General features: G+C 40.7%; 1 protein-coding gene across 1 annotated transcript in view; it reads left to right on the forward strand.

Moving 5' to 3' along the window:
• The first annotated feature begins 303 nt into the window (after nt 1-303).
• The window catches only part of CDS1 (CDP-diacylglycerol synthase 1), a 60,407-nt gene continuing 39,253 nt past the window's right edge, over nt 304-21,457 (forward strand). Inside the window, exons 1-3 of the mRNA XM_025887619.2 lie at nt 304-952; nt 14,858-14,985; nt 20,079-20,175. Coding sequence (XP_025743404.1) covers nt 836-952; nt 14,858-14,985; nt 20,079-20,175 — 342 coding nt within the window. The 5' untranslated portion in view covers nt 304-835. The remainder of the gene's footprint in view (nt 953-14,857; nt 14,986-20,078; nt 20,176-21,457) is intronic.

Here is a 21,457-nt window from a genome sequence, read left to right on the forward strand (position 1 = left end):
AGTTCTTCCAGCCCAATCGGTTGCGCGGGGACGAGTCTACAAGTTCTCCACCGCACTGCTAAGCACCGTGCTCGGCCCTCCTCCACAGCCCCGCTCCTCCCCTTTTCTCCAGTCCGCGCCGCTCCCACCTTTCCTCAAGGCCCCCACCTGTGTGCGTGCAGAGACGGGGGTGGAGTAGCGGGGGGGGGGGCTCGTGACGTCAGCCCTCCGCGAGGGAGGCGGGGCTGTGGGAACCGCAGTGCAGCGCAGAGGGGCGGGCCGGGGCGGGGCCTGCGGCGCGTGACCTGGCTGCGGGAGGCAGGAACCCAGAGAAAGGTGTAGGGGGGCCGGGACCAGCCGACTCCGGAGTCCGGGGGCGGGGCAGGGAGTGCCGCGGCTGAGGCGGCGGGCGCCGGGTGAAGCGCTAAAGCGGGTCACGCTTCCTCCTTCCCTCCCCGCCCCTTCTTCTCCTCCCACCTGGGCCTCTGCGTGGAGACGCGCACCTGGCAACCGGCGGCCGTGCTCCGCCGCGTCCCTGCCTTCTCCGCTCGGACCGGGTGCCCCGAGCCTGCCCCGCACCCCGAGCCGACCCCGGCCCCTGGCGCTCGTCCCTCGCCCCTCCGCCGGCGCCGCGCTCGCCGGAGGCGGCCTCGAGCGCTCGCTCGTTGATGCCGTTTTGGGGGTGACCGGGCGCGGCGGCGGCGCCTCCATGGTGGGGGCGTGTTAGTGGCCGCGGCTCTGCCGGACGTCGAGTGCGCGGCTGCGGGGTAGCAGAGCAGCCCGCCAGTGAAACCCCGCGCGCAGCTCGGGTTTCGGGGCGCTGGAGGAGGCCGCCACGGCCGCGCGGGAGCGGGAGATGTTGGAGCTGAGGCACCGGGGAGGCTGCCCCGGCCCCGGGGGAGCGGTGGCGCCGCCACCCCGTGAGGGAGAGGCGGCCGGCGGCGACCACGAAACCGAGAGCACCAGTGACAAAGTAAGTGGAGCCGCGAGAGGCGCACACCTGCGCCCCGGTTAGGTCCTGGTTTGGGCCGGGACGCTTGGGAGCAAGGGTGGGGCCCAAGGAATGTCTGGTGAAGCTGCAGGCTGCCCGCTCCGCCTTTCTCCCGCCTGGCATTATTTTCTCCTTCCTCAAGTGGGCTTGAGAACCCGGGCACCAGAGACGGTGCGTTTCCCAGGATGACCACGATCGCTGCCCAGCATAGCTGGATGATTCAACTTGATTACAATTTAGTTTCTTCCCATTCCGGTTCCCCTCCATGTCATTTGACCGACACTAGAATCAGGATGGAACCTGCCAGCCTAGGAGCTGCCACCTAACACCTCTTCTCCCTAGAGGAACAAAGTTAGGAAGGACGAAAGTTAAGACGTGCACCTTGGTTTCTAACGTGTCATTGGATCCTGACGCTGGAAGCTTGGCTTGTTGCGCTCCATCCCCCATCAGCACTATTTTCGTTTTCTCTGCCCTTTCCCCATATGATAGATTTGAGGGTCGGGGGTGGGTGGTGTTGAGAGTATAATACACGGGACACAGTTGTAACCCTCCGGCTTCTTTTGAGTCCAAGACAATGCATTTTTTCTGTCTATGGTGGATTTCATTTGACCTGACAGGGTAATTCCTGAGGACTTTTAACTCGCATTTTATTTAAAGGTAGAAAAAGAGTCAAAGTTCGGCTTATTCCATAATATAGTGGTCGAAATAGGGATTTGGGGAAAACAAAGACTTTTATGACCTTTTAAGCTAGATGGTTTAGGAAATTGGGCCAGAGAATAGATTGTTTCATAAAATTTGCTTATACAATTCCGTTGTCGTTTAGAAGCTCTTAAACTATTCCTAGAAGCATTATTTTTTAGAAGTAGGTATTGCGGTTTGAATTACAGAAGTGAAGTGGATTACCCAAGGTCAAGTCAACGGCCTTTTGGAAGTAGAACATTTCCTGATACCCTTTCTTATGGTTTGTACTGTTGCTGAGACTCAACTTGGCAGTTGTGATTTGGGGAGGGTTCCACCTGCAACCTGATGTTGGTGAACTTGATGTAACCCAAGTTTCAAAGCTCTGGTAGGAACCTCACAGGATATCATGAAATAATAAATTTAACAGTGATTTTAGGAATGAAACTTTAGAATCAGTGGGATGACAGATCCTTTTATTTTCTACCCTTGATAGCAGGAGGAATAAAATGAGAATCTGTGACAGAACATATGTGTCAAGGAATTACACAAAATATAACAGTTTCCAGTTACTGAAGGTTGGTGTTACAAAACTAGAAACAGAGGGCTGAGAATAGTCTTTGTGAATATTGCCTTGGAAACTAGACCAAAAATAGAATTAATTAGGTTGGGATTTGTTTTGTTTTAGCACTTGTATAGTTTAGAATCAAGGAAATACCAGCTTCCCCATGTTGACTTCCTTAACCAGTAGAAGCTAACAAGCTTTTAATAAGAGAAAACATGTTCAGGAAGTCATGCATAAAATAACTTTTGAATGAATTTAGTTTCTTAACACCCTAACATATTTAAAATGGAAACTACAGTGGTTTGATTTAACTCATTAGAACTGTTGTCTCTAGCTATCTGTGACTGGATTACCTCACTGCATATTTATTTATTTATAAATACTGCACTATTGGTTTCCATTAATGTGTACCCAGCTGGATTTTGTTTTCTGAGAGTAGATATTGCCATATGTAACCCAGTCTGTTAAGATTCCTTAGACAATGATGAGCATTTTCAAACTGTCTAAAATATTGCTGCACTTTTAGTTTATCACAAGGAACTCTTGACTCGGCAAGCTCTGAGACATTGAACTCTATCCCCTATCTGTCCTTTCTTATCAGGGTGTATATTTGAATGCACCTGTATTTCCAGGTCAAGGGCTGTTTTAAAATCACTTTGCACATCAGAGGCTGGTTAATATTTGGTCCATTTAAACTATTTAAGTCCCTTCTCTGTTCAGGTCGAAGTAAAGGCAGAACTCTTGGGGAATTAATGAAATGGAGGAGGTGTATTATACATTCTGCTATTGTACACTCCTGTGTCATTTTGTAGTCTTTTTATAATAGTGTTGTTAACATGACATTCCCATTGTTCAGACCTGGAGACATGCTGGGAAAGGCTCTGTGCTCTGGAGAATTAGCAAGTGAAAAAGTCTGTCTTACTTGCAGGGGAGTGTTTCCAGTTGTTAAATGCTGGAGTAATACTTGAAAGATGACAAGACCAGTCCCTCAAGGAACCTCCCAGGAGACATATGAATTAGATTTATTAGAAGTCTGAACAAGGCTCATTGTTGGCATAGAGGGCATAGTTGGACTCTACATTGGAGACAAGAGGAAAAGCTTTAAAGAGGAGTTGAAGGTTGAGCTTGGAATGAAAAGATGCCTGGGGACTCATCAGGTGTGCAAGAGTTGGGACAGGGCACTCCAAGCAAAGGGCATGAGGAACTGTTTCTTGAGTCAGCATTCTAGGCACAGGGAACTGAAATTAGTTTGATAATCCTTGAGCATAAACTGTATGTTTGGGAGCTTGAGGTTGGGAGACTGAAAGTCTTGTGAAGAAGGTTAGGCTTTATTTTATGGACCCTGGGAAGCCACTTGAATGTTTTTGCAGAGGCATTAGCCTATCACTCTAGCAGCGGTCTGGAGAAAGTGTTGGAAGTGGGAGATACCTGCTGCAAAGAAACCAGATAGGAGTGTATTGCAAGCGTGATAGATATGAAATGATGAGGGCTTATAGTAGGTCTGATAGAGGCAGGGAAATAAGGATTGAGAGAAAATGTGTATTTTAGATAATGGTTGTGGCACCTAGACTAGGGTGATCAGAGTAAGAGTAATACAGGAAGAACCTGCTGACAGACATACTTTGATCCATAACTTAAGAGATTTTAAGGGAAGAAGCAAAAATTTTGGAGTTTTGCAGGTTGAGAGTGAGCATAAGTGAACTGGGTTGGGCAGGGTTTGCCGTTCTCTAAAATGAGAGGTGATTCAAGGTGGTGAGGGAAACTGAAATGAAAGGTCTGGAAATGTCAGCCTTTGATTAGAATAGAGAGGGGAGAAAACTGAAGACAGAACCTTGAGAGGCGCCCATGTATAGAGCAGAGTTGTAGACGCAGGGACGGAACCAAGATAACAAGGTCCTGCGAGCTAAAGGAATAGGCATAGAACACTGAGTTTGGCAAAAGATCCTAGTAAAAGCCAGGTTTTAGGTTGAAGAATGTGAGAGGTGAAGTGCTGGTGGTTATTGTCAGGAAGTGGCAGTGAAGGGGAGTACATGATAGCTAGAGAGGATGTTCAAGTGAAAATTTCCTTTTTCACGAGAGGGGAGATAGGTGTTTGAAAGAAGTCGAGTGAGATGCTGATGAGGATGGGCAGGCCTAGAAAAAAGGAAACAGACATGGTGTGGAGAGTATAAAAGATGAGGGTATCCAAGGGAAGGAAAGAAGGAATGGAAGGTGGATATAGAAACATTTTGAAAAGCAGAAGAGGGGAGATCAAAGTGTGTGATTCTTTTACTTGTCTCACTAGAGTCTGAGAACCACAGGGCTTCAAGGGACCTTAGAAACAATTTAGTTCAACCCAATCTTTATATATATATTTAAAAATAATGAACTTGGTCTAGAGTGTGGTTGTTACTGTCCAGAAGGACCTAGAGCAAGCAGCAGAGCTGGAACTAGCAGTCATGTCTGACTGGGACCTGTGCGGAGTGTTATTTTAGGGAGTGTGATATGAAATGACCAAGAGGGATATCGCTCAGTGAAGATTCAGTTGAACTAAAATAACACAAATTTGTTATGCACCAAATTAGCATAGTTCTTAACTCAGTAGCAGTATTGGTCATAGTAGTTGATGCTGGTAGAGTGATTTAGAGTTCACCGAGTACTTTTACATTATCGAAATTGACATAAGACAGATAAACAGGAGAAAATGAAATTTAATTTTATATGTGCAAGGAATCAAAATAGACATGGAAATTCCAAAGATAGGCAACATGAGGTACATACGGTACACAAGGAGAAGGGAGTATATATGGTATATAGGGAGAGAGTGGGTAGGGATCTGGGATTTCGGAGGGAAGGAATGCAATTTCACAGAAAGATGAAAAAGAGTAAATGTTCGATAAAATGTTTGCTGGGCCACTGAGATACAATGGGACATGGAGGACTTTGATCAAACAGGCGTAGCTAGGTTCCTCCCTATCAGACCTAGTTCATAGTATAATATAGTTATCTATGGTGATAGCTCTCTACCTGGAGCAAGTCCTCTATCTAAATTCTTTTTATGCAGCTTAGGGAGATAGAGGCTTTTTCTGAGTCTGCTGCATTTTGATTGCTTTTAATTCAAAATAATCTTCATGTCAAAGTGGCCCATCTTGGGGCTGCCTGCTCTTGGCCCCTGTAACATCTTACTTTGCTTGTTCCTCACAGCAACTACATGTGTTGGGAATAGCCGCCATTTAATAGCCGAGAATAAGAAAGGCACTAGGTGTCATTTTGGCCTGGGAATGCCAGGCCAAGAATGCCCAAAGAACGAACAAATCAGCAAAGGCCAGACCACAAGTTAGGGTAGGCGGGGAAGTGGACTGAAGGCCAGAGTGGGTTACTGAAGCTCTGGATGGATTGAGAGGGGTTGAGCAGTTGTAAGTTGAGCTAAGACCTGATTTCCTAGACCAAAAGTGGGAGAGAAGGGGGTGCACGTGGAAGGTATGGCTAGTAAAGGGGAGCACATGTGAAATAGTGTGCTGTGGGACAGGGTCCCTGATAATGCTTCTGTGTGAGGCTGCTACTTCACTACAGATTTTGGTTTGTGAGGTTGAGGGTGAAACAGTCTGGTCAGTTAATTTCTGTCCTTCCCCATTTCACATGTGTGTACTTTCTTTCATAAATGATTTTAGTATTTTTTAAAATAAACTTTTAGTTTTGGAACTTGTGTTTCTACAAATTCTTCATTTTGGCACACTTCTCTGTGGGTTGTCTTGGTATCACCTCTAAGTGTAGTAAACATTTTCTTTTTTTTTTTTTCTTTCATTTAAATCTAGGCCATGAATAAATACTAATATTTAGGTATAGACATCTAGAATACTGTTTAGACTGATACTTCCCAATTGTTGCTCAATTATTAGTATTACCACCTAAGTAATTTTCCATGATTCTTTTGCCATTTGCAGCATATTCATTTTATTTAACAACATTTTTTGAATGCTGGCTCCCCAAATATCACCAACCAACCAATTGATAAGACAAAGGTGAGTTTACGGCTTCCTGCGTTGAGGGAGAACAGCACCTCAACAGAGCTTTGACAGAGTCTTGGAGTGGGAAAGGCAGGGTTGGATTTTAGTGAGAATTGGAAGTTTGGCCTGAGGAGGGTCTTTCAATGCAAGGACTTGTTTAGGATTGAGTAAAGATCACAAATAACAGTCTGGGGTTGGTGGCAGTAGCGATGTAATGATTTTAAGGCAAGGGTTCAAAGAATCTTAGAAACTTATTTGTTGATGCTTCCCATTAAAGAGTTGATGTGTGTTTCAGAAGTTCTTTTGGTGAACAGTGATTTCCAGATCGAGTGTCCAGGAATAGTACAGTTATGCTAATGTAGACAGTCACATTTTAAAGTCATGGTAATGTAGGCAGTAAACTTTTGGAGGTGAGGGTGGGTTGTTTCTTCTTCTGTCTTTAAATTATGTTTTATATTATTCTTGGGACATCTAAAGAATATCCTGGTGTCCCCGTGTGAGTTTTTACTTACTGTTTGTGATCTTGTCTTTAGACAGTTTATTTTAATATTTTGAGAAATTTTTATCATACGATGTCATCAGCTGCATCAGGCTTTGGATGTGGACTGTGATGGACTTTTTTGATGCAAACATTATTTTGTTTGTCATAAATGTACTAGGGGAAAATGGGACAATTTAAAGTAGTACCCTGGAAAATTATCTCATACAGAAAAATTACGCTGTATACAAGTAAAGTATGATTATCCTTTATGTTTATGTATATGCCTTTTTGTAAAACAGACCTTCACATGTTTCTTCATGGATAGCACAGATAAAAAACAAAGGTTTTTTTCTGTTAGTTTTTCTTTACTCTGTGGTTGGGAAGGTCTTTAAAAAACACACACACACAGGTTTTGAGTCAGTATAAGGAAAATAAGTCATTTAAGAATTTGTATACAGACATGTTTCGTGAGACTTGGCTTGCCTCTCTGCATTCAGCAAATACGTGTTGGATGCCTATTATATTTGAGGTTCTGATTAAATGTCATCTTTTTTGTGGTTCTTTGTACCTTTGAGAAAAGGGGGTGAGGCCGAGATTTGTTGCTCAATAACTAATTGTAGAATATATAATAATTTCTTGGACTGTGGACTTTAACTGTATGGAATAAAGGTCATAAAGTAACTTACACTTTGCAAAATACTCACTTGTATATAATGCCAATTTGAATCTCTTAACAATTGTGTAGGCAAGGGAAACAGCCTTAGTTTACACCTGAGGAAACCTAAATTCCTTTCCCAAGGTCACATGGTATTAAGAACTGGGATTTACCCTAAGTTTTCTGAGTAAAAAAATGTAAAGGAGAAAATTAGGTATGTGGTCCTAAATTTATAAAATTAATTAAAATATTTACTTAGGAACTTTTTTTACTATTACCACTCTGTGTGGTTTTTTAAAACTAATTTGGCTTTTCTGAATTTGGTTAGAACCTTTTAGCTGAAAACCTGTAAATCTGTGATTTTAAGCACCTGGATTCAAATCAAACAAAATAGTTTCTAGGAGCTCCTGGGTGGCGCAGTCCGTTAAGCGGACTGATTTTAGCTCAGGTCACAATCTCAGGAGTGTGAGATCGAGCCCCACATCATGTTGGGTTCCATGCTGGGCATGGATCCTGCTTAAGATTCTCTCTCTTCTCCCTCTGTACCCCCACTGCTTGTGTGTGTGTGGTGTGAGCACGCTCTCTCTCCCTCTCTCAAAACAACAACAGCAAAAAACCCAAAATAGTTTTTTTTTTTTTTAAGATTTTATTTATTCATTTGACAGAGAGAGAGAGAGCATAAGCAGGGGAACTGGCAGGCAGAGGAAGAGGGAGAAGCAGCTCCCAGGAGGGAGATGTGGGACTCTATCCCAGGACCCTGGGATCATGACCTGAGCTGAAGGCAGATGCTTAACCGACTGAGCCACCCAGGTGCCCCCCAAAATAGTTTCTTATTCACTTACTTCGTGACTGATTCGAAGAAATCATTCGTTTTTATCTTATAGGCGTTTATACTTTGGTTCATTTAGTTGGGAAATGTTTCAGAACCTATTTAATGAGAATGATGTCACATTTTGAAGTGACTCCAAAAAAGGAACTAATTTCATTAGTGACCAATTGGTTGTTGATCATATGCCAAGCTTAGTTATCTTTCTAAGTGTTTACTAATTTTCTTATCCACAGGGAGAGGTCAAAGTTATTTTTCATGTCATGTCATTGAATGTTTGTATGTTTAAGACTCAGAACTATCGACATTGTAAGCTTTCTTTTAAATATAAAACTGGAGTGCACAGGAAGGGAGAAACAAGAGTCTAGGCCAGCATGAGGAGCTCATAGCAATGGAAATTTAAAGTTCCTTTGTGCTAACTTGGTGGCTAGGAAGGCAGTGTTGCTTTTCTGTTTCCTGGCTATGCTTGCAGTACCCTTTGTTTGCCAGAGCCTATGGCCAGCTCTTGAAGAGCTTTAGGTAAGGCTGATGAAGCCAGTCTGACTTTATCATCTGTCTGGCCCAGGTGGGACCAAACCTTGGCAGTTAAAATTGGGCTCAATGCCACCTTCCTATTCCAAGCAGATTATTTGAAAACAGTGTAGTGTGGTGGGGCAGCAAATGTTTATTAAGCCCATCTGAAGCTTAACCTTTTACCTCGAAATACAAAAATCCAGATCTGGAAAACAAAATGAGAATGCTGTCTCTTTCAGGGTTTTGGTTTTTCTTTTCTTTTCACCCACGTACTATGTTCGTACTTGAACTGGTTCTGTGTTGTCTTTGAATGACCCTTGGGCGCCATTCATGTAGGGTTTAATGTAGATGATGCCCCTTGGAATTCTGCACGTGGTGGTACTAATAATAACCTATATTGTTATTAATATAGAATTGATACAAATAGATCATGATTATAAGGAACCCCTTAGGCACCTAGCTAATCACAGCTTGAAATTTATATTCAGTATTTCCTTCTCTTGATAGGCTTACAACATCACAACGTATCCCCAAACCGTGTATTTTTTAGTTTTGAATTTTTTCCTAGCTTTTTATTATAAAAGTTTCTACTGTAGAAAAGTAAAAGGCTAGTATGATTATCTGTACACTCAGCACTTAGAGTTAACAATTCTTAAGATTTTGCCAGATTTGCTTTATCTTGCCATATATGCATATGCAAATATTTTGTTAGTGAACCATTTGAAAATAAGTTGCCTACCTTGTGGCTCTTCACTCCTAATATTAAATCATGTATCTCTTAAAGACATTCTCCTTTGTAACCACAATACCATTATCATATCTAAAAAAATTAACTTTCTTATCTACAAACAGTCCATATTCATATTTCCCCATTTGCTGCCAAATGTGTATTTGAGATTCTCCTCTTCCTCTGCCCTTTCCCTTCAAACCAAGATAGTCGAGGTTCACACATTGCAGAAAATATCCAAGGACAGATTTAATCACCCTTAGTGCATATAACTTGTTTTTCCTTCTAAAAGGCAAGGAGATTCAACAGTCTTGCACCAAAAAAAAAAAAAAAAAAAATAATGAAGAAGATAGCAGGAGGGGAAGAATAAAGGGGGGGAAATCAGAGGGGGAGACGAACCATGAGAGACTGTGGACTCTGAGAAACAAACTGAGGGTTCTAGAGGGGAGGGGGGTGGGGGGATGGGTTAGCCTTATGATGGGTATTAAAGAGGGCACGTTCTGCGTGGAGCACTGGGTGTTATGCACAAACAATGAATCATGGAACACTACATCAAAAACTAATGATGGAATGTATGGTGATTAACATAACATTAAAAAAAAAAGGCAAGGAGAGCTATAAGCATTATTTTTCTTAGCCCTGAGCCCTATGGAGAGCCCAGCACTAATATGCTGTCAGATAGAATGCAAATTTGTGATGGTAGTAATATTTTACATTTGAATAAAACTTCTCCAGTTTCTAAGTTCTTTTGTATTATCCCATGGATCTTGCCTTCAGCGATCTTTATTTCTAATTTGGAATTGAACACTATGAATGAAACCATAAGATGTAGTATGATTTTAATGTGTAATAGAATTGGGTGTCATTGGGGGAAAATCAGAATGAGCCAAAAATTTAGCAAAGACTTAAATCAGTATTTTTAAAGTGCTTTTGCTCTTATTTTCTAAGTGTACTTGTACTGTAGAAATTAAATTTACAGGGTAATAAAGAAACTCATTTCTTCAACTTTCAGTCATCATTTCCTAGACATATTTTCATTAAAATTTAATATTTGGAAAATAGTAGTCCTTTGTAGTCAGAAGCCTTCATTTTATGTAAATAAGTGCATCCAACGTCCCACATGAGGTAACTTGGCCAAGACTCAGCTAGCAAGAACAGATGAGAACTTCTTATTTTAATCTTAAATGTTAGCGTGAGTTGACAGACTCAATTCATTCAACACATATTTATGTAGTGTTTAATAAATGTCACCTATGGGGCAAGTTCCTCTGCTGGCCTCTTGGGATTCAAGAGTGAGGCCAGTGAATGGTATTTTTTCTTCTCACAAAGCCTATGGACTCCTGGAAAATGAAGATAAGCAAACAAATAACTTTAATGTAAACTGATGGGTAAAAATTAGGGGGATTGTGGAAACACAGTTGAAGAGCAGCTAACCTGGAGCTGGGGGTCAGGGAAGACATTGCCAAAGGAAACGACCCTGAAGCTGAGGTCAGAGGATGAGTGGGCAGTAGCTAGGTTTGAGAAACGGGGAAGAGAAGATTGGAACTGGGATGAGACCAAGAGAGTCAGTGTACAAGTAGTACTTTGTACATAGAACAAACATCTGTGTTCAAGGGAGTATGGCACTCTCTTGAGTGTGAAAACTGGGGAGTCATCAAACTGGGGCTGGAAGAGCAGGGTCCCATCATGAAAAACAGTAAAAGCAATGCTAAGTAGTTTGACTTTATCCTGGTGGTTTTTAGGCTGTAGAAATTTTTTTTCTACAAAAATTAGAAAAAAATTTTCTGTAAAAAATTGTAAAATCAGATTTGCAATTTAGAAAGATTCTTTTTATGTTGAAAATGAATTAGAGGGGCATCTGCGTGGCTCAGTTGGTTAAGCATCCAACTCTTGATTTCAGCTCAGGTCATGATCCTCAGGGTCCTGAGATCAGGCTCTATTCTCAGCGGGGAGTCTGCTTGAGATTCTCCCTCTCGGGACACCTGAGTGGCTCAGTCAGTTGAGCAGCTGCCTTCGGCTCAGGTCATGATCTCAGGGTCCTGGGATCGAGTCCCGTGTCAGGCTCCCTGCTCAGTGGGGAGCTGCTTCTCCCTCTCCCTCCATCACTTCTCCCACTGGTGTTCTCTCTGTCTCTGTCTCTCATGCTCACTCTCTCAGATAAATAAAATCTTAAAAAAGAGAGAGAGATTCTCCCTCTCTGCCCTTCCCCCTGCTTGTGCAAATGCTCTCTCTCTCTCTCTCTCAAATAAATCTTTTAAAAAAATGAATTAGGGCAGGGGGATGAGCTACGTGAGAGAGGATGATGCTCAGCAAGGATAGTGCAGTGGGTGGGGATGGAGATGGGGGGAAAGATGAATGACAGGCTTCGTCCTAACTGAATGAGTTTTGGTCAAAGGAGATGCAGGTGTTAAGTTGATAGCCAAGTTTCAAACCTGAGTTAATTGTTGAACTGTTTGGTGGTGGTGTTTTTACCTGAATATAGAAGGGGCAGCAGGTTTGGTATAGAAAAGATAGGTCAGTTTGCTTATGTTGAATTTCAGGTGATGTTCATGGAAAGCCCACCCACTAGGAAATGGCATGTTGGAAGCTAGACATGCAGGTCTACTGGGAATTGTGAGTTCACAGAGAGATGAAGAGGCAAGCTACCATGGGATCACCTGGTAGGGATGAGGGAGAACAGGGCCTAAAATGAAAAGTGGAGGATCATCATCTTTAAATTACAGGCTTGAGAAGAAGCCCTGAATTTGTTTTTCTTAAACATTTTAAGTACCTTCATTCAGCAGGCACCATGCTTCATGGCGCTAGTTGATCATTGCAGTATTTCCTTCTTTCCCAGCATCTCCAGGCACATTCATTTTCTTTGCCAGTTTTGGTATCTTTGTAACAGAGGATCCATACAAGAAATAGAGCAACACAAGAGTCTCTGCTATTCACTGCAGTATTTGAGTAACATTGCTCTAAAATGTCATTATTTTGGAATTATCTTTCATTCTTTAGTTACTAGAACAGAATTGAAGAAGTCTAGTTAAATCTTAAGTGTTTCATTTTGTGTTTCTCTAAGGTATACAATAGAAATCAGAGGTTTAAATCATAAAAATAAAAGCAGGGCAGCTATTTTGAGAATGTGTGCATGGGGAGGGGGGTTGTGCACATCACCATTATTGCCAAGTAGAATTTGAAGTGGCTTGCTGAGAGCGTTAGTGTTTGGAGGAGCACAATTTGTATTCTAGTCTAGTGCTTTATTTTATGGGGAAACCAAAGGTGGAGTTTGTTTGTTTCTTTCTTTTTAAAGATTTATTTATTTATTTGACAGAGAGAGGCACAGCAAGAGAGGGAACACAAGCAGGGGGAGTGGGAGAGGGAGAAGCAGGCTTCTGGCAGAGCAGGGAACCCGATGTGGGGCTCTATCCCAGGACCCCGGGATCATGACCTGAGCCAAAGGCAGACGCCCAACGACTGAGCCACCCAAGCGCTCAAAGACGGAGTTTCTTAACCAAAGGGCTAAGTAATTTGCCTTTCATCACAGTAATAGAGTAGAAGTGGAATTAGTGCTGGTAACTTCTGGTTCCTAGTCTAGTACTCTTTTGGCAACATGGTGATGTTGCCTTAGGGAGCCAAGTCCATTAGTCACCATCTCTACTACTTCTCACACCACGCCTACAACACTGGGTTACTGAAGGTTAAAAAAAGAGTAGCAGAGAAAAGGAAAAAAAAAAAAAGTGATGTGTTCCATTGTTCTAGATGTCAAAGATATGCTGGCAAGTCAGACTCACAGCAGGTGCCCTGAGATTTTCAGGGGATGTTCTGTCTGGTGGTTTATTAGTCAGCATCTCTCTGTTTAAGCTGCTTTGGGGACAGCTGACTCTGTCACAGTGGGAATTCAGCATGTCTATTTCATTTGTCGTTTTTGGTATAATGACACATTTAATTAAATAATTGTTTAATAAGAAAGTTATGGTTAGTAAACAAACGTTTATTATTGCTTTATGAAAACTGAAAATACTCCCCCACGGCTAAAATTTTATTTGGTAAGCTACTTAATGAGGAATTGGAAGACTTGGTTCAATCATAATCATAGCTTACTACTACTTTGACTTTACTAAGGCCTCAGCATTATATTAAATGCTTTTATTTTATGGATGAAAAAAAACAGGTAGAAGGGGTGATGAAATTTAACAGAACTTTGTTCCCATAGGGATGGAGCTGGGTTTGAGATTCCTGAACATTCTGAATTCCTAGGCACTCTCATTCCTAGGATCACTTCTGGCCCAATGTTCTGCTCAATGCTCCCTCTACTTGTATTCACCTCCTGTGAATATTCTCTTCTTCCCCAGTTCAGCCCCTTTTGCCTCAGTTTCCCCCTCTATAAACCACTCTCCCAAAACACATTTATGTGTAGCACTCTTTACTCAAGGTTGCTGGCGGTGGGGGGCGGTGGGTGGAGAGGGAAAGACATAGGAGTGGAGACACATTACAGCAGAACAGACAACTTTAAAACAACATCAGGCAGCTCTGTTCTTTTTTTTTTTTTTAAAGATTTTATTTATTTATTTATTTGACAGAAAATGAGCACAGGCAGGGGGAGTGGCAGGCAGAGGCAGAGAGAGAAGCAGACACCCCACTGAGCAAGGAGCCCTATCCCAGGGCCCTGGGATCATGACCTGAGCTCAAGGTAGACGCTTTACCAACTCAGCCATCCAAGCACCCCAGGCAGCTCCCTTCTTAAAATTCCTTGGCCATTCTATCCCTGGAAATTCCACAGTGACCACCTTTGTCTAAAGGCCCCAGCATAAACACCCAGCTCCTGTATATGTACTCTTAGAAGGGAATTTGGGTTTTAAATAACTTTATGAAAAATATTACCATCAAAGCAAATGCTTTTGATCGTAATTCCTTGTCAGTAAGACAGAGATGATAGTGTCTGTTTACCTTGCTTCACTGAGATTGTCTCTTGAGGATCTAATAAAAATGAGGGAAGTGAAAATTTCTATATATATATATAATATATATGTATATTAAATAAAATGCTATGCCAGTGCAAGATTCTGCTTTTGTTGTTGATGCTTTGATTGTAATCAAATAAAAAAGGGACTGTGCACAGTTCATCAGAATTTACATGGAATTACCACCATGTTCTCCCAGTTAAGTAGCAAAACAACAAACATTTGATTCTTGTTGGTAAATTTCTGATTTAGATACTATAGGAAGTTTCTATTTGTGCCTTTTGTTTAAATTAATCCTTTATATTGATAGATTTTAGCAAAGATCATCAAACTTTCCTAACAGGGAAGTACAACAGTGCTTGGTTATTCAAGACAGGTTAATAGTTGTTTCTTAGTTTCAAGTTACATAACGGAGATTTGACACACTAAACAATAAATAAATGCATTGGCAAGCATGTGCTTTTTTTTCTTTTTCAATTTTGCAAAGTGATTTTCCTCTTTCTTTAATTTTAGGAAACAGATATTGACGACAGGTATGGAGATTTGGATTCCAGAACAGATTCTGATATTCCAGAAATTCCACCGTCTTCAGATAGAACCCCTGAGATCCTCAAGAAAGCACTGTCTGGTTTATCTTCAAGGTATGATTGGATGAAGATGACTTGTAATGGGTGCTCAAAAGAAGTTTTGAGGTTATGCTGGTTGATGTCATAAATCTCACTTTTTCTAAGTTTTGGAGCTGTGAAAGAGAAGGCTTATGCTTTTTCACCATATGTGAGGCATGGTAGTAAATGCTTGATGTACATTCTTTCATTTAATCCTTATAGTCTTGTGAAGTATGAGAAAACCAAGTCTGAGAGGTTAACTGGGGAAGGTTCCAGAGCTAGGAAAATGCAGACCGGGAACTCTTGCCCTGATTTCTCAGATTTCTCAAGTGAGTGATTTACCACATCAGGTTACCTTTTCTGGTATGTATTGGAACATCTAATAAAGAAAATTCCGTATTCTCTGTTCCCTGTTTTTCAGATGCCAGATGGAAATAGGTCATTTTTTTTCTTTTAACACGAGTTTAAAATTATAAGCCAAAGCTCTGCAACCTTTTACTATTTTATGTTTGCTATAGTTTTGAATGTTTGGTCACCACCAAATTTGAGCTACTCTCATATTGCCCTCCATTGTATGCTTTAGTGATATGAATTAGAAAATTTTTAAAAGCAAAATAAATATAAGCTTTTATCCAGATTAATGTGTGAAATCTTAAATGTTGGTGTAGAACAATGCTTTTCCAACTTTTTTGACTGTGACACACAGTAAGAGATACATTTTACACTACATCCCAAGAGACACACAAATGTGTATTTTAACTGTGGCAAAAATATTATGAAACAGTTCTTGCTATTACTGTGTGTGATACCCTCTAATTTCTTTTGTTTGATGCTTTTCTGTATTATTGAACAAAAATGCTGGATGTGACTTACTAAATTGATTTTACTACCCATAGGTCATAACAAAAAACACTGGTTAGTCATATCTAATAAATGTAAGTTTTTCTGTTTTTAATTCCTAGCAGATAACCATATCAGAATAAATTGGTTCAAACAGAAGTTTTCATATTTGTTTAACCAATAGAAAAACTTTCTACTGTTCATTATTGAAAACCTGATTATTATTTTAATACTTCTTGATCTCAGTTTTTCCAACCTCATTCACAGATACACGTTTGGTTTAAAATCTGAAATTTTTTTATATTGTTATATAAGAATGATGCTGGATTCCTAAAAGTCATTTATAGTAGATTTTTCCTTAATAATGAGTTTTTTTTTTTCCTGGTGTAAAGTAACAATAGCAAATAATAGCAGCTGGTATTTATTGAGCATATGCTATGTGCTAGGCACTACTCCAGGTACTTAACACATATTGGCTATTCTCACAGCAACCCTGTAACACAGGTTCAGTTATATAAACCTGTCTTGTAAATGAGGAAACAGGCACAGAAATGTTACATGTCAGGGGTCATGCAGTTAGTAAGTGATAGAAGCACATTGTGACTGTAGGTATTGTGCTCTGTTTATAAAAGAATTGGTTTTTAAAAATGAATAATAAATAAATAATAATATAACCGGTTTCAGTCTTCTCAAACTTTGCCCTAAAGGCTACATGAATGTTTCAAAATCTGTCTTATTTTAGGGTCTTTTTAAGCTAGTACCCAAAATGGTCTGTCTTACAAAGATTTAGAAGTTGTAGATGCATGGGATTAAAAATACTAATTACATTTAAAAAGTACATGAATTGCAGGGGAAAAAAACTCCTGTAATCCTTCCCCCCCAGAATTGATATTTATAGTATTCTAATATCTACTGTTTGAAGCTTTTTTTTCTTATACATTGTGTATATATGTGTATGTGGGGGGGTATATAATATAAAAATAGCATTGTACTGTTTCCTACCTTTCTATTTACATTTTCATTCTGTGGTTTTAGGAACATCATTAAATTACTTAAATATTTTTAATGACTGCATGATAGTTCAATTTACTCAACTAAACGGTTATTGCTGGGCATTTAGCCGGTTTCCAAATTTTCACGACTAAAAACAACCCTGTATTAAACATTTTTCTTTGTAGCAAGGTTAGGATTTATGCTTATTTTTAAGTCTTTAGTATATAATATCAAACAAAGCATAAGTTGTTGAAATTGGAAGGGGCCTGACGGGTTTCAGTCACTTGGCAAATTGTCCCAGTCTGTTTTGTGACCTGTGTGTGGGTCTGTGGGAGTGAATAGTCATTAACTGGTTAAGGCTGGTTTTGTCTGTTAGTGAAGCTCTTCTTCACCTATCAGTCTAGGTTAGTAGTCCTCATCCAGGGGCAATGCCCTGACCCCCCAGACGGCACCAGTGGACATGTGGTGTGTGATCATTTGTGACATTTTAGGTGGTCAAGAGAGATAGTGTTACTGGCATGTAGTGGGGAGAAACCAGGGAAGACGTTAACCATCTTGCAGTACACAGAACAGCTCTTCACAACAAAGAATTCTCTGGCTCAAAATATTAACACTGAGGTTGAGAAGCCAAGGAAAACATCCAGGCATAGCCTTATACTTGGTGCTCTTATACTGTATGATGCATTTTCCTTCTCTCAGGAACTTGCACACTTCTGTCCAGTTCCTCCAAAGGCTGATAGAGGAATTTTCTCAAAACTTCTCTTTGCCAGATGGCCCACAAAATTCTTGCTTATTCTTGACGAGTATCTCTGTATACCAGTTCTTGACTCAGGTGAACTGCCTTGCCAGCCCAGGTTCTTGATGACTCATGATGTTTGTGCCACAAGGAAAATAATTATTTTTAAACCTTGTCATTACTTTTGAAATAAAAACCACTTAATATTTGTAGTAAAAGTAAAACATTGTACATCTCATGAACGATTTGAGCCTTAAGTGTATAACCACTTTCGATAATCATTTTTAAGGCTACTGCTTAATTATATACTTTTTAGAAATCTCATTTCTATCTCAATGTAGGTCCTGGAGACATGAGACTTGAATGCAGTTCTCCTTTACTGATTCTGAGTTCCTTTTTTCAAAGGAATCACGAGGTGATGACTTGGACTCAAAGCTAGGACTTTATTAATATGATCATGGTAGCATGATAAAAGAAATCAAGAATTTTAAATCAGAATCAGGCTATCCTCTGGTTTTTAGTAACACTTTTTTTATCCCTCATATCATGCTCTGTTTTGAATTTAGTGGTTCTCTCTTAAAAGATGACTTTCAGTTACTGCATCAGTGTTCTTTTACGTGCTTAACTTTGTATTAGGTATTCTTAGGAGATTTGGGGAATCCATTGGAATAATTAAAGGAATTAAGTCTTTGACCTTGTTGGGGGAGGGGAATTTTTCTGGGAGGGGAAAAAGCCATATAAAAAATAACGATAGGATATGTTCCTTGAAGGGCTCAGGTTTTTGGTTACTGTGGACCTTCTGGATGATACGAAGAAAGTAGGTTTTCTGTTTAAGGTCCCTGGTTCTCAGCAGCTATCATCCTCTGAAGTTCAAAGCCAGCATCTAACAAAGGCACACATGGGCCTTGGCAACATCCGCCTGGAAACTGATTTCTGACACGTACGTAGAGTCCTCTTCTGTAGGTTCTGAACAATTCCAAGTCTGAGGACCAGTTATAAAGGAGAGCTAAATACGCTTCTGGGTTTCATGCAAACAGGGAAGAATTATTATCAGGAGACTGGCTTTTGGTCCTTTATTTATCTCTGACTAGCTCTGTGACCTAGCCCAGTTCCCAGTCAATATATTCATTAATCCACAGAGTTATAAATGGAACCTTTCAGCCATAGCATTTTTTGACTCTCTGCTCACTTCAGTTCAGTTCTAAAACTTACAGTCTCGTGAGAAATTTATGAGTCTATATAGTCTGTTACACAGTAGAGGGAAATAAAGTTGGTTAAGTACAATTTGACTACCTCATGAAAAACCTGGGAAGCTAGATGAAAGAGTTGTGACTTAATGTTGTTGGCATTTTAGATCTTGAGGGCAGAAATGATATCATAAAAGGGATATTTAAGAAATATCTAGACTGTATAGGAGAGTGGTTGAAAGCAGGGAATGTAATCAGTATTTGATAAATGGATGAAGTCAGCAAATATTTCTTTTTATAGACAGGAGAATGAAGGCCTGTGCTTTTAGAGCACAGTACATAATATGTTACTATACTTTAAGGTGAACCCAGATCTTTTGTAACATAATTTCAGTGGTGTCATTTGAATTAATAGAAATCAGAGAAGTTTTAAAGAAAAACTTTATTGTGAGCTCAGTGTAGAATGAATAAAACCAGGGGGAAGAAATTTTAGATTCAGAAATACCATCCATATATAGGTATTATTAGAATCCTTTTGGTTTTACACAGAACATTTTTCATGACCTGGCCACAGAAAGAGTGACAGTATTTGTAAAGGATGTTGGGGATGAAGCCTGAGTCTCCTGGGTGTGGTGGGAGAGCCACAGGGCACAACCCCAGCCCTTACTGGCAGCCAGAGGACTGCGGGAGATCAGTCTCAGTCTAGCTGGGCACACGGCAGAGCAGCTCTGCTCTAAGGAACAAGCGAAGGCCCATGGGTGAGGAAGTACTCTTGTCCGTAAGTGAGGAGAGCCAGCAGCCCACTTTGAGCAGTAGAAGGAGTGGCCATCAGTCTGGTCTTGCCTCCATGACTGACCTTCTCGTGCCTTCTTCATTTCACTGAAATCACTGTGCTCTGCAGTTTCACTTCTGTGTTAACCTTTTTTTACTTTTTCTCATTAGAAGTCTGTGTTCTCTGTCTAAACCACCTTAATAAAATCATTATTGTTTTTTCTTACCACCCTAAAGGATAGAGCATCTTTTCAGAGGGCTTTTGCACCTGCCTTCTTCCCTTCTGAATGACCCCGGCTGGGATGTGCACATATCCACATTGACCATCTCACTGCCTAACCTGGTGATTCATCCTTAATCACACTTGAGCAAAAATTCATTTCTTTCTTTGGGAATATAATTTTTACACTTAATTTAGCTCTGAGTAAGTGAACAAATGCTGTTTGTTTGGTTTTCATTTTTGTTGTTATTATATAAGGTGAAGTAAGGGATTCTTAAAGTAGAGTTAGGGAAAATCCATATGCATCTGGTAATACTGAAACCACACAAAAAACTTTAAGAAAGAATACATTAAATACTAACTATAAACATTTTCTTTGTAGGTGGAAAAACTGGTGGATTCGTGGAATTCTTACTCTAACTATGATTTCATTGTTTTTCCTGATCATCTATATGGGATCCTTTATGCTGATGCTTCTTGTAAGTGTTTCACATTTCCCTGAGTATCTCTTGCTTTGTTTTTCAGCACTGACATGATTGAAGTAATTTGAGCCTGTCATAAAAAAGAAGGTAGTTCAAAGAAGGTTTGATAACAGCGAATTTTGTTCCCTTAAGCATCTTCTAGTTCATGAAATGACCTGGACCAATCTTTTCTGTTTGCAAAATAGCCATTCAGTGTGTTCACTCAGCAGAGACCAAGTATGCATAATAAATACATTTTGCCAAGCATTAGATACTGCTAATAAGTTCACACACACATGACTTTATCATATTGGACTATTAGCCAGATCCCTCACTTCAAAGAACTCGATCTAATGGCAACAGACATAGAAGTAACTATATGAATAAATAGTATAGTAAATAAGTGGGTGAGTGCTGTCATAGAACTTGTTGGTTGAGCACAGTAAAAAAAGTATCTAATCCAGCTTGACAGAGAGAGAACAGGGAGGACTTCCAAAAGAGGTGATGACGTTGAGTCCTGAAGAAGGGACTGGACAGGGGAGGGCATTTCCAAGGTGGGGACATCAGAAGCAAGACATAGAGATAATGAGAGAATGTGGTTTGTTGGGGGATTTGCAAGCTGTGCATTTGGAGGGTACCTAGGGATGAGACCAGAGAAGCAAGCTGAAGCCAATCTGGGCATTTGGGATTTTGTTGTGTATGGGAAGTCTAATAAGGCATGAAGCCAAACAGGTATTTTAAGCTTTTAATTCATTCGTTTAGCACATACTTCCAGGATGCCTGCTCTGTAGCGGGCATCGCCCTAGTTCTGGGGTGTGATACAGGGTTGCTAAGAAAAGCACACTCGTCTCTTCCCTCAGGGAGTTTACTGTCTACATTTTAAAGAACTGATCAGAACTATAGTTACAAACTGCAATAAGCATTTGAAAAAAAAAAAAGAATAAGATGCTGTGAGGGCAAGTGGGGGAGCCAGAAGACTTTCCAGAGGTCTTCTGCCCCGCATGCATGCTGCAGTTTGAAGCTTGAGCAGGTGAGGTGAGATGGGGAGCTTGCGGGCAAGAGGGTCACAGCAGAGGATTCCCAGGTGTAAAAGCCTTGATGCCCAAAGAAGCATGAAACGTTTGAAGCCCAAAGTGGTGGGAGTGAGAAGGAGAAATGCACTTGCTGAACAGATTCATCAAGCCCTTAGTGGGTGCTGAGCATGTTTAGCAGGGCTCAGGGAGAGCCTGCTGTCAGCGAGATGCATGTGTCTCTCTTTCTTGTTGTTTCTTTTCATCATCTAATCTCCATTAGTTCAGCC

The sequence above is a fragment of the Callorhinus ursinus genome, unplaced genomic scaffold (assembly GCF_003265705.2).
Source record: "Callorhinus ursinus isolate GAN/ISIS: 27379988/994484 unplaced genomic scaffold, GSC_fseal_2.0 scaffold4, whole genome shotgun sequence".
In the NCBI taxonomy this organism is placed as follows: Eukaryota; Metazoa; Chordata; class Mammalia; order Carnivora; family Otariidae; genus Callorhinus; species Callorhinus ursinus.